At 40.0% G+C, this 13,334-nt stretch overlaps 1 protein-coding gene and 1 long non-coding RNA gene across 6 annotated transcripts in view; one reads left to right on the top strand and one right to left on the bottom strand.

Moving 5' to 3' along the window:
* Positions 1 to 802, top strand: part of LOC102773053 — a 14,848-nt gene extending 14,046 nt beyond the window's left edge. The window contains exon 3 of the long non-coding RNA XR_435591.2: positions 278 to 802. This is a non-coding gene — a long non-coding RNA (uncharacterized LOC102773053). The remainder of the gene's footprint in view (positions 1 to 277) is intronic.
* Positions 1 to 13,334, bottom strand: part of MTMR3 (myotubularin related protein 3) — a 79,535-nt gene that overhangs the window by 14,363 nt on the left and 51,838 nt on the right. For all 5 annotated transcript variants that reach the window (XM_006762072.2, XM_006762073.2, XM_006762074.2 and 2 more), the window contains 5 exons: positions 10,248 to 10,344; positions 8,947 to 9,060; positions 4,327 to 4,532; positions 3,680 to 3,811; positions 2,591 to 2,702 (listed from right to left, as the gene is read on the bottom strand). In XM_006762072.2, the coding sequence (XP_006762135.1) occupies positions 2,591 to 2,702; positions 3,680 to 3,811; positions 4,327 to 4,532; positions 8,947 to 9,060; positions 10,248 to 10,344 (661 nt within the window). The remainder of the gene's footprint in view (positions 1 to 2,590; positions 2,703 to 3,679; positions 3,812 to 4,326; positions 4,533 to 8,946; positions 9,061 to 10,247; positions 10,345 to 13,334) is intronic.

Raw genomic sequence — 13,334 nt, 5'->3', positions numbered from 1 at the left:
GAGGAGTGTGACTTTTTGGAATAATCCAGGGAGGGGAGGTAAATAGACTACAGAATGTAGTGCATAAGCTTTGATTTCACATGGTTTAGCTTAGTCTACCAATCAGACCCTAGAGCCTCAGAGGGCGGACACTGTATCTCAGGCATAGCTGAAAATCATGGGTAAAAAAATGAACAAACTAAAAAGCAAAACTCAATCTCAAAACATTCTATCTCCTAAGAGGGACCCGAACACATTTTTTGCTAATGGATAAATTGTTTATTCTCCTTCCTCACAGAGTCTTGAAGAAACTAAAAGATAAGGCATAAGAGAGAAAATACTGCATTATTTCCTGGCCCCTGGAGAAACAATAACCGAGAACAAGTGTGAGGCTCTCTTGACCTGACTAAACTATTCATACTTGCCAGGTGGTGCTATCCATGCCTGACAGAGAAGCTGCACTACAGAAGTGGCCAACCAAGGAGGTGCTGAGGGACTGCACACTCCTTGCCTATTCTAAAACGAGCAGGAATACACCGTGCCCCAGCCTTCCACAGCCACCAGTGCTGGGAGGCCTGTTTACAGCTGGTCCCACCACTGCCATAGCTTCATTTTTCCTCAAGGGAGGCGTCAGCACAGCATTATAACTTGTTGCCAAAGACAAAGCTTGAGGGGGGTTGAAGGACGGAGTGAAAAAGGTGACGGGATTAAGAAGTACAATCGGCAGTTACAACACAGTCACAGGGATGGAAGTACAGCAGAGGGAACAGAGTTAATAATATTGTCATAACTACGTATGGTGCCAGGTGGGGACTAGGAAAGTTGGGGGAACACTTTGTAAAGTATTCTAACCACCATGCTGTACACCTGAAATACATACAAAATAATACTGAATGTAAAAACTGTAACTGAAAAATAAAATTTAAAAAGATAAAACATTACCTTCTGTACTTTATTTTTTATATTTTTATTGATTTGGGAGAGGGAGAGAGAGAAAAATATCAATGATGAGAGAGAATCATTGACTGGCTGCCTCTTACATGTCTCATATTGTGCATCGAGCCCACAACTCAGGCATGTGCCCTGACTGGGAATTGAATCATGACCTCCTGGTTCATAGGTCAATAATCACTGAGCGACACAGGCCAGGCAGCATTACCTTCTTTAAAAACACCCTTCCTTCCCATTCATTCATTTGGAGCAACATAGTGCTAAGTACGCCCTTTTTACCGAGTTTAAAAACTATCTTGCCCTGGCCTGGAGCACCAATGTACACCACAAGGGCTGTGCATTTCATTCCTAGTCAGGCACACATCTAGGCTGCATGTTCCATTCCCAGTAGGGGTGCATACGGGAGGCAACCTATTGATGCTCCTCTCTCATATCAATGTGTGTCTCTCTCCCTTCCTCACCATCTAAAAATCAATAAAAACCTATCTTCCGGTGAAGGTAAAAAAATAGCTTTATAATTTTAATATATGGAACATTAGAGATCAGGTAGTGTTGATTCTATCCCTTTCATTTTAACAGACAGGAAAACAGATACCCACAGATTTGGCCAAAGTCATACAGTGACAGATCTCCTGAGTCCTCCTTTCCATGCCCCGCCTTTAAGGAGGAGAGCGCTACCGGCTGGGCTCTGTGAGTGTACAGCAGTGCCAGCTGCTAATCCCCAAAGCAGAACATCAAGCTCATTTCTTCCGTCAGGCTCTTCCCCAAGGACAAGTGCTTCATCCTCTGGGCTGATTGCAGTTGTGATGAATTTAATCATTTGGTACCAGGAGTTAGCACAAGTGCTTCAGGCAGCCATTTGATTTAATAAATCAAGTAAAGAAGGCTGCAAAACTTGATGTGATCGTGAGTCTACTAAATAGAACCCAAAAAAACAGCTATAGGCTCCAGCACAAATACCAGAAAAGAGAAAATTCTCTCTTTGGCACCATTTCTGGCTTCCTGAAATGTAAAGCAGGGGCTTTTAAATATTTATGTGTCCATATTTGTTTTACAGAGCATTCCTCCTAATTTATCTTGTATTCAAACAGTTCCCTGGGGAAGAGGGGATGTTATTTCACCTTCCTCACTGCACATGCCAGCCATTCATTTTTAATAAGCAATAAAAATCATGGTAATGTCCTTAGTAAATGAGAGAGGGTAGTTTAGAAATCAGCTTATGTGAAAAGAACTGACCTAATAGCAAGTTTTAAAAAGTTTAACCCTTTTTAGAACACGATGAATAAACTTTGACTCTTCATGGTAAAACATCCCAGTTCATAGCCGACAAGTGTCACTACAGGATGTCAGAAACCAAAAAATTAAATTACTTTGGGCCAAAAGCAAATGTAGAAAAGAGGAAGAGTTTTTAGAAAAAAACAAGAAAGCAATACTTCCATTCTGAGGGCATCCGTTTGTTATGTGGTGCACATTTTAAACCTTTCAAAGGGCTACATTTTAATCCCAGATCCTCATTTATGCTGCCATGCTCCTAACACTGAAAGAGTACCCACAGAGACTGACAGTAAAACCAAAGTTTACCAAGAAATAGAAGGAACCTCTGAACTCATTTGAAAAAAAAAAAGGCAATGCAAAATTAAAGCTAAGGCCAAGGTCTTACTTTCCCGGATCTGGCATCTGTGTGCACAGCAACCGCAGAGACTGAAAACTCCTCCGGATTGAATGAATATTTGCCATCCCCATAAACACAACTTCACAATTGGGGTAATACTCTGGAGAGAAAAACAGTAAGTAGAACACAAATACGTTAAATTTAAAGCCCACATGGCCAAATTTAAAAGAAGCAAAATGGCAATAAACAAACCCACTGCAGTTGCTAATGGAACTGCAGTGTTTTGAAGCTTGTATTAGCTCAGTCCTTTATTATGAGCGGAAAATAGTGCTTGAAATTTTACCTGTTTTGCAAAGAGGAAGGTTAGATTTGTGAAGATACTGACATAAAATAGGAGCTGTTACTTAAAAAACATGAATAATAAAAAATAAAAAGATCTATATACTCCCCTCACCCCCAGGTTTACTTCTTGGGCCTGCGCTAACTTGTAGCTCTGGAATCTCTGAAAACAACCTGGCAGAACAATGCATTTCTTGCATTCAAATGTACCACTGCTTTTAATTCTCAGCTTAGATCCCATCTGAATAAGGAGTTTGGTGCCTCAACTTGCTCCATCGGCACACAACTAGCAGCAAAGGGTTCCTCCTTTGGCGAAAACCAGCGTTCAAACAGTAGGCACGTCAGAGGTTAGGAGAGAAGCACTTTGCTACAGCTTTGTATTTACTGCTTCGATTTCCAGGCCAGGTTTTCTAAGTGGGGCCATGTGAGGAGTTTCTGTAGGACAAGTGATGAGCTACCCACTTGTCAAAGGCAACACAAAGCTCCTAGAAGGCTGAGAAACTGAGCCCTAAAGAAGCCACTTCCAAATAAAGAACAGACCTTATATGGGAGAGAACTGACTTTCCTTATCACTTACAGGCTGGCACAAGGAAGGCGGACTATTTGGTTTCACTGTGCCTCCACCTCCACTTCTCCCATGAAAAGAGCATCGTGTTAAGAATACAAAGAGCTCCGGCTCTCTCAAGATAGGTTGGGGAACATGGTTTGCCTTTCATTTCATATTAGGAAGTAAGACCCAGTTGGACACAGGGACTCACGAGGAAAGAATGTTGGGGGACAAAGCACTGTCCATCTCACCTGGGCATTCACAGCCTCCTCCTTTGGCTCTGTTTGCAACAGCTGCAGCATAGGAACGTGCATCCAAAATCAAAAGCTTCTGAGGTTGGATGGCTAAACTCTCTGCTCCTGAAGCATGTGACAGAGAAGAATCTAGGAACATCAGGAGTGGGGAGGAAAAACTGAATGAACCTGTCCCTTCCAGAATTGTGCAAAGTAAGAACCCCAGACACATATTATGGTACAAAAAAAATAAAATAAAAAAATTAAGTTAAATCCCTAACCAGAACTTCTTTTTGTTTTCTATTTTGCCTATAATTTCCTATACCTTGTTTCTACAACAGTTGTCCTTTAATGAAGCCTGGTGAAATTTTCCTCCATGGTCTGGAGAAACTGCAGGTCCCCTACTACATATATATTCCTGTTACTATGGCAAGAAAGACCCCCCCAAAAAAAACAAAAACAAAAAAAACACCACTCTAGTCCTCTTAAACCAAGTTTGAAATAAGGGGTCTTCTTATTCATTGCCAAGACCCATGAATCCTCAAACAATCGCATCAATTGAAGCTTTGCTCTCTTCTATAAAACAAATTCTGTGTGTTATAAGAAAAAGGCCATTTCAAGAAAAGGTTCTCATCTGCTATAAAAATTTCCAGGAAGCACCTTACCAAACTCCACATCAGAAAGGTCTCCTGCATTGGGAAAGTCTCGAGAACTGCTCCTAGTTGACAGCTTGCTGCCACTCGATCGGGAGTTGGAGGCACAAGCTTTGGCTACTGACTGCACCAGGTGCTCATCATCAGCATTTCGCCAGCCCCACCAGCTGACCTCCGGCTGCCCGCAGCGGGCAATGACAGCTCCATTGCTCTGGTGCCTGTGCAGGGAACAAGAAACAACTGTACCATCCAGAGGCCCCATCCAGATGCTCTGTGCTCGTACCACAGTGAGGTCGTGGATTTTAAATGCCTTAATGAACTGCCTAACTACAGGTAAAAGATGCATTAGCTTCAAGTCCTCTCAGGGCAGAAATCTTATATAGCAACAAAAACAACAAATCCTACCGAGACCTTTCTCAATTATCTACCATTTTAGAGATCTTTGTAGAACTACCAACAAAATAAATGTATCTTCTTAGAGAAAACAAATTACTATTCATAAAGCAAATGTCTGTATCTTTAAATTTGTTTTTAGAAAATCTGGTTAAAAATAATCTACAGATACTACACTAATTCTCCTAATCAATAATGAAGCATTGTTCTCTCCTTCTTATCTGCACCTGAAAAAGTTGTTTCCTCACTGATTTCTGAAGGTCCACCGCAGCAATTGGCTGGCTTGGGGATTATTTTCAAAACAAGATCCCACCTTTGGGACCGAAACACTTACCTGGCCCACAGTGAACTGCTTGACAAAATCTCCTGAGATTTCCTGAGTCACAAACTGTTCTTATTATAGGCAAATAAGCTCAATGAGCCAGTTACTCTTCCTTAAGCTCTTAGAAGGAAATGAACAGCATAAACCTCAATAAGCCATACTCTCATAGATCCTTTTCCAAGATAGAAGATCAGAGTATTCGTAGTCTACTTTAAGATTCTATTAAAACCAAGTCTTTTCCTAATTAGGAATTTTAGTAATTAAAAAGTTATAAAGTAATATTATTTGGCAATGAAGAGAAATAAAATCCTAACACATGCTACAACACGGATGAGCCTTGAGTATGTTCTGCTAACTGAAAGAAATCAGTCACAAAAGGCCACATTCTGTATGACTCCATCTATATGAAATGTGCAGAATAGGCAAATCTAGAGGCAGAGACAAGTTTACTAGTAACCCAGGACTAGCGGCTTTGGGGAGTGACTACTAATGGGTCTGAGACTTCTTTTGGGGATGGTGAAATAACTAAAACTACCTGCAAGGATGGCTGCACAACTCTGTGCATCTACTTAAAAGAAAAAAGAGAAAAAAAGAAAAGATCACTAACTACATATTACATTAAAAGGGAAATTGTATAGGACATCTCCATAAAGCCATTTAAAAAAATTATCAAAGAAATCAGTTCACTGTAAACACAAATTAGTAGAATAAAAACCTAGTAGACAAAAAATTTAAATGTCCCTCAATTCTATATTCTAGAGGAAACCATCAATGTCTTACCTCCTGTTAAAATTGTTTCTAGCCCTAGCTGGTTTGGCTCAGCGGATAGAGCATCGGCCTGTGGACTAAAGGGTCCCGGGTTCGATTCTGGTCAAGGGCACTGCCCGGTTTGCAAGAACTAAAACACTAAAGCTAAAAATCATTAAAGAGCATTTCTATCATTTTCACAAACAGAACCATAAAAAATATAAAAATTAAACAATGAAATGTTTAAACTATCCCTAAATTAGTGTCAGGCAAACTTCCAAAATGACTAGAATTTTCTAAATCATTCAATGCACAAAGAGGGGAGCTGTGGATTGAACTACAGAGGGGGTGCCCTTCGCATCATCTTCCTGTGTTAGAGCAATCTCTGTCTTCAATGATAAATCCAATTAAACACCCTCATCACAGGAGAAAGCATGCAGCAGGCACTGGTTCAGTGCTGTCAAGAAACTGCTGCCAGCAACCTCAAATTTCACTGGAACCACCAATTTGCTTGTAGTTTTTAAATCCTCCCTTATTGGGAGAACAAGTAGTTGTGTATTACCAACACAATCAACTGGCTCACCTGAATGAAGCCAAACTGAAAAAAAACACCTCACTGATTCTTAAAATGCCTAGTAGCATATGCTAATTAATAGGTGCTGGGTAACCAATGAGCTGATTGATGCCAAGCCTCTAGAAAGAGGCTTGGCAGGACCTTTCCTGAGCACCTTTCTCTGCAATGCTTCCCAGACATGCCCAGGAGGAACAGTAGATGGCACTCTTCATCCATGAAAGGCTATGGCACTATAGTAGCTAGACTGCAACTGAGCTACTGCAGTGGGCAGTTTCTGCAGTCTTCTAAAATGCTTTAGATGCAAGAAAGAGAACTAAAACACTAAAGCTAAAAATCATTAAAGAGCATTTCTATCATTTTCACAAACAGAACCATAAAAAATATAAAAATTAAACAATGAAATGTTTAAACTATCCCTAAATTAGTGTCAGGCAAACTTCCAAAATGACTAGAATTTTCTAAATCATTCAATGCACAAAGAGGGGAGCTGTGGATTGAACTACAGAGGGGGTGCCCTTCGCATCATCTTCCTGTGTTAGAGCAATCTCTGTCTTCAATGATAAATCCAATTAAACACCCTCATCACAGGAGAAAGCATGCAGCAGGCACTGGTTCAGTGCTGTCAAGAAACTGCTGCCAGCAACCTCAAGAATCATTACTGCAGCCTATGGACAATTAAATTCAGTAAATGCAGGTGGATTCAGAAGCATCCTGCCACTCAGGCTGACAAAGCAGAGTGCTAGAGCAAGCTTGTCAAATTCATTTAAACGAGGCGTACGGCCCACTGGCCGTGAGTGTGACATGCTTGTGCTAGAGTATCCCAAAACATTCTTCAACTGCCCCAATCTGACCACCCAGTCTGGAGCTCAGAGATACAAGAAAAAGTTCTGAAATAGAGGCCAGTTCCTGGAAGCCTGATTTTTATGTGGACTACACCAAGAACTTTCATTTGTAATCTTTTGAGACCAGATTTTCTCTGAGAAATTACAAATTTTTAAAAAATTCATTTATACATACTCTATGTCTCCAAAAAGGGTTGGAGGGGGAAAGAAACAAACAAACCCATGGCTCATGCTCTCTAGAATAAATTTTAGAAGGGAAAAAATTCTTTCCATGTTTATCCTAAGAAGTTTTTCTTCAACCTGCACTTTTAGGGTTCTCTACCAACAGGGAGAATTCACCTAAAGCCCCTTGCTTTGAACACAAGGGGGAGGACTCTCATTTTTAAAGTCAGAAAACCACACAAATGCCAGGTTTGCTGATCTAACACAGTTGGCCAGAGCAGGCGCTGGGTGCTTTTCCCATTTGAGCTGGGCAGATCACTGATAAGGCCCATAAAACCTTTCAGCTTTCACTGCTCTCTAATTCTTGTGTCATCCTTACCACTTGAGTGATAGGTAAATGTGGTGACCTACTTTTCTAGGGGTGTCTGAAAACAACAGTGATGGAATTGAGACTGAAAACTTTCACTGGGCCAGAAAAAAATACTTTTCCATCTCATTATTCAGGGTGGCATCAGAATTTGCCTTCAGTGGACTAAATTAATAAGCCCATTACCTCAGTGGGAATTACACAGAGATAAATTCCTTTCTATAATTTCAAATTTTCAATAGAAGGTCTCTAGGCATGAAAGAGTTTTAGTGTAATTTCAAGAAGAGACCAAAAAGTCTGCAAACTGGGAAAATGAAATGGAGAATGTGAATATTACAAGAAGATGACACCCGAAACAGTTTCAAAATAAGAGGTAATGACTTCTTAAAATTTTAACATGATTCTGTGAGTAATGAGATAGTCACTGAATTATAAAAGCAGCCATCGGGAATACAACCTACTCCAGATACTGCTTAGAGAAGTCCAGTGTTTATAGATTCATTCAGATGCCATAGCATACAGGCAAAGAAAGAACAGCATTCCCATTTTACTAATTAAGAACGGGCATTAGTCCATTAAGGAACTTACTCAAGGTGCTATAGCAAGAAGTACCAGAGAAAAGACTTAAACTCCAAACCTGTGCTTGTCACCATGTCACCATCCCCTACTAGAACTTGCCCCTCTGCTAGCAACCGCAGGAATCATCACTGCAATCTACAGACAACTAAATGCACGTTGGATTCCTGCCTTTGGTTTCTCAGATCTTATAGCCAGTCAAGATCTTCGATCTAGCCTTCTTCCCTAAATGCTCCCTCTCCAAGTAGAGCTCTTTGAAGTGTTGAAGTTTTTCAACCACAAAGACAATCACAAGAGACTCAACTCTACTCCCAATTCTCACGTTCTAGGACTCATCTCTCTCGTTCCAAAGGCCAACATCTGAAGCGAAATGCAGCAAGCACATTATCGTCCCATAGAATGTCAGAAGGATCTTAAAATAGCAAGACCAGCCACCTTTCTATTAAATTTTTAACAGTGTTAATTTAATGTTATCAGCTAGTGTTCTGGTGCAGTAATTACCTGTGTGTAACTGAAAGAGCTGCTTTAGCACTAAGGAAGCACAGAATTGCCTGCGAAGTTTCCTGAAGCCTCCTCACCTCCCTTCCCAGGTGAGCAGCATAAGAGGCAGCAGAACACTTGCAGTGGGCAGTAGGCCAAGCTTACTTACCTGTAGATGACAGCAGGGATGCGCTTCCAGGACCTGAAGCCTGCTACACTTTCCAGTTCTTTGTCAGTGATCCAGGCAGGCACTATGAGTTCCTGAGGATAGCTACCACACAGCCTAACAGGAAAGGTGAGAAAAAGGGAGAGACATTAGGTGAATCAGCAGAAGGATGCTGATCAAGCTACCCGAGTCAGTTAAAAGGCAGTCGGAGCATTACTTGAGTCTTGGCCTGCTCAGCAGAATGGGCTGCTTCCAGTGTTTATATATATACACACACTATCTTGGATTGTTTCCCTTGATGCTGCCTTTTGGGAATCTGCCAGTCTTAACTATCAATGAAAAAAGGGGAGCTGAGAGGCAGTTACTCCATTGTAACTCTCTGTTGTAACAGACACACAGGCCATTTCTAACACACACAATCCCCGTCTGACTACAGAAGTGAAAGTCTGTTACCTCTAACACTCCCCCCTCAGTCTTTCAGGCTTTCGTCAAAGTGAAACACAAGAAATGTTAAGAGCCTACAATTTCACATTTCCAGAGACCTCATGGGATTATTAATGTAATCTTTGATATGAACCAAACAGGATGGCCTAATTACAGATAACAAATGCAGCAAAGGGTATGTACAGAATACTTATGTCTATTTCATAGAATGTGGAGTAAAATTAGTCATAAAAACTACCCCTAAGTGTTTTATCACTGCATATGAGATCACTGATCCGATCTCTAATGTGATGTCAAGTGGTGATGAGAACTGACTGCCTACTCATAGACGCTGTTATCTAGATATGCCTGTGCCAGGAAGCAGAGACCATGAGAGGGTAGAAAGGAAGGTTCCAGAATCCTATTAAGTAAGGATCACTTTCCACTTCAGTAATAGCAATGGAAACAGAAGACTAAAGAAGTACTCTGAAAATCACGCATTTATATTTAATAAATAGACATCGCCGAAACCGGTTTGGCTCAGTGGGATAGAGCGTCGGCCTGCGGACAAGGGGGTCCCAGGTTTGATTCCGGTCAGGGGCATGTGCCTCGGTTGCGGGCACATCCCCGGTAGGAGATGTGCAGGAGGCAGCTGATCGATGTTTCTCTCCCATCGATGTTTCTAACTCTCTATCTCTCACTCCCTTCCTCTCTGTAAAAAATCAATAAAATATATTTTTAAAAAATAAAAAATAAAAAAAAATAAATAGACGTCATTTGAAAGAAAAAGTCTAAGTTCAAATGTTCCGTCACATGAGAAATAGGGTTTTTGCAAAGACAATGGCTGTGAAACACAGTCCACAGGGACCCATACAACTCACTTGTACTTCTCATTGATGTTGGAAATCCTCCAGGCATTGATCATATCAAAACCCATCCGCTCCACTTCATTTTTAAACCTTGATGTTACATGTTCCCCTAGAAACCAAAGATAGCAGAAAAAAGGAAATGAATACCATTTAGCAAAATAGGTAGAATAAAAGCGTAGCTACCCTTCTCAGTAGGGGATAGGTATTGTATAAATAAAATAGCATCTACTTGGTTTTAGTTTTTTTAAAAATCCCTGTCAGGTTAAGACTGAACTAAGGAATAAAGAAATTAATTTTGATCAAGAAGTATGTTATCTCATCTAATCACTACTATCAAGTCTGAGGATAGTTATCGCTGAGCTCATTTTACAGATGACAGCATGGAAACAGAGAGGTTATTATGGCAGGCCCGTCTGGTCCCAAAACCCATGTTCTTATTATTCTGGCTGCTTACCTACTTCCACACTCAGAGAGATGTTATGCATAAGAAATGACATCAATAGTTCACCAAAAATAGTAACATAGATCTACAACTCATCAGAAACCCTTTGGGCCAGGCCTTGCCAGTGTGGCTCAGTGGCTGAGCATCAACCCCTCAATCAGGAGGCCACAGCTCTATTCCTGGTAAGGGCACATGCCCGGGTTGCAGGCTCAATCCCAAGTAGGGGGGTGTGGGAGGCAGATGATCAATGATTATCTCTCATCATTGATGTTTCTATCTCTCCCTCTCCCTTCCTCTCTCTGAAATTAATAAAAACATTAAAAACAAAAAAGAAAGAAAAAAACCCTTTGGGCCAGATTTCAGAACTTGAGAAATTTCTGGATTTTAAAATGACACACATATTATAATATTAACACTCTAAACAAGGTCTACTTAATCAAACATTAGTATTTCTACAATGAAATGCATAGCTAATTCATACTGAGATAAACAAAGCAACAAATAGTTTCAGATCAGTTCAAGCCACCAAATAAAATAAGAAAAATCATTCAATTTTCAGAGCCTTATAGATTAAAGAATTACAGATAAAAGAAAACAGAACTATAACTGCCAGTACCCAGGAATCTCAGGAAACACCATACTACCAAGTAAAGTGCTACGCATTTGTAAGAGCATCCACCCAAACATGTGTAACCCATCTGCACATGCCCTACTGCAATTGGTTTTCTCTTCCTTAAGACAGTGAGAAAACAAAGGCATTAATGAACTGAATATAAAAGTCATTAAATCTGAAATAACTTTCTTCCTTTAAAACTCAGAGTCCTAAGGCAGTAATTTTATTAAAAAATCATTAAGCAGGAGAGCCTACAATAATAAAAGCACAAAAGCAGCACAGGACTGCTTTGATGATCAAAGTATAAAGCTTTGCTCTCCCTGGGAGAAAAGCTTCAAAATAGGAAACAGCAATTACTTGAAGAAAATTCTATAAAACTACTTCCCATTTAAACTGCTTTTCTTGAGCTTAAACTAAAGTAGGCATTATATGTTTCCTGAAGGAAAGCTATAAAAAGACCAGGCTCAGAAATGCAGAAAGAAATAATCAGCTGAATCTATTATTTTGGAAGTGATATGGACTTCCAAATAGGAAAAAAGCTATCTGAATTGGGGTGCCATTTGTCTACAAATTGCATGGAACAGTGACCATCAAGAATACTAAATGGGCCCTGGCCAGTGTAGTTCAATGGTTATAACTTCCATGTGGACTGTATATACTGGGAAGAAACAAAATACAACCTTTTACTTATAGAGAAGTTCAAAACAGTTAGTTACAACAGCACCACATCACCTTGTATATTCATAATTTCCAAAATGTTTTTACAAGCATGGCACACAGGAGATACACAAACATTTACTGAATTGAGCTCTAGCATAACCAATTTGATCTTCAGGATACCCAGAACAGCTTGGGCAGGAAGAACAAGAATTTCCCAGTTTGAAGAACAAAGGAAACTAAAGTACAGAGAGGATAAAAATGGCTTACCCAGTATTTTTTTTAATTAAATAGTAGAGTACGAATTTGATCAGTTTGATATCTAATTCCTAAGTCTAGTTAGTACTTTACCCACCAAATGCCTCTATCCATCATAAATCCATGAAAGACAGAGGACACCATGGACATCTGTAAGGACTGGTGGTCAAAGAACACGAAATAACATCAGAAAGGAAGGACCTGAGGACCAAAGACATCCCAGCTCAGGACAAAGCCATCCATCATTAAAAGACTACAGTGAAGTTCTGACCTGGCATATCTTAGGAATGGACGAAGAGTTAGCTCAAATCCAAAAGAATAAAATTATCAAGGAAATAAGAAATCATCTAAAAATATGAGAAAATTTCAGTTTCAGGAAAGAGAAATCTAGGTTTGTTAACTAAATGCTGCCAATCCAAAACTAGGGGAATGCCTCTGGAGTTAAGAGTCTTAAATCAAATGTACACATAAGATTTGTGCATTGCATTATGTATAAACTTTACCTTTAACAAAAATTTGAAAAGAACCAGAAACAAAGAAACAAAACAAAACAAAATAATACAATGGTATCTCAATAAAGAAGGAAAGAAAAAGAGGGATGCAGTGGATGAGGGAGTGAAGTGAGACCGTTTAAAAGCACGTTCTCATAACCTCCAAGGCTGGTGTGGTCTCTTGCTAATGACTTTGGATTCCACTGGCCTTGACCAGGCTTGTGGGAAGCTTAAATTCCTGAGGCTTTCCTTTAGGCTCAACAAGGGCAGGGCCTGTTTTTCATCTGTATCCACAGCACCCCACATAGTCAGTTCTCAATAGGTGAGAATTGGGTTTAAGTTCTAGCGCTGTCAGTACCTACCAGTGGGACTTGGCAACAGCCATTGTCTGAGTTTCATCTTTAGCTCCCAAAACAAAAATACCAGCCTATCCTGCCTGTTTGATCAGATCATAAGGGCCAAACAAAAAATCAAAGCATCTTTAAAAATAAGATGATGCTTATGTGTGTTGTTATATTTTATTTAAACAAGAATATAAACCAAAAACTTCAACCAGTGAATGAATAAAAAACAAAACAATGCACATAGCTAGATTAGCCTCAAATGTTTAAAATGAGCCAGGGCAGAATTGTTAAGAC

The sequence above is a fragment of the Myotis davidii genome, unplaced genomic scaffold (assembly GCF_000327345.1).
Source record: "Myotis davidii unplaced genomic scaffold, ASM32734v1 scaffold478, whole genome shotgun sequence".
Lineage (NCBI taxonomy): Eukaryota > Metazoa > Chordata > Mammalia > Chiroptera > Vespertilionidae > Myotis > Myotis davidii.
Note: the sequence above shows the minus strand (reverse complement) of the source record. Positions and strands in the feature narration are given on the sequence as shown.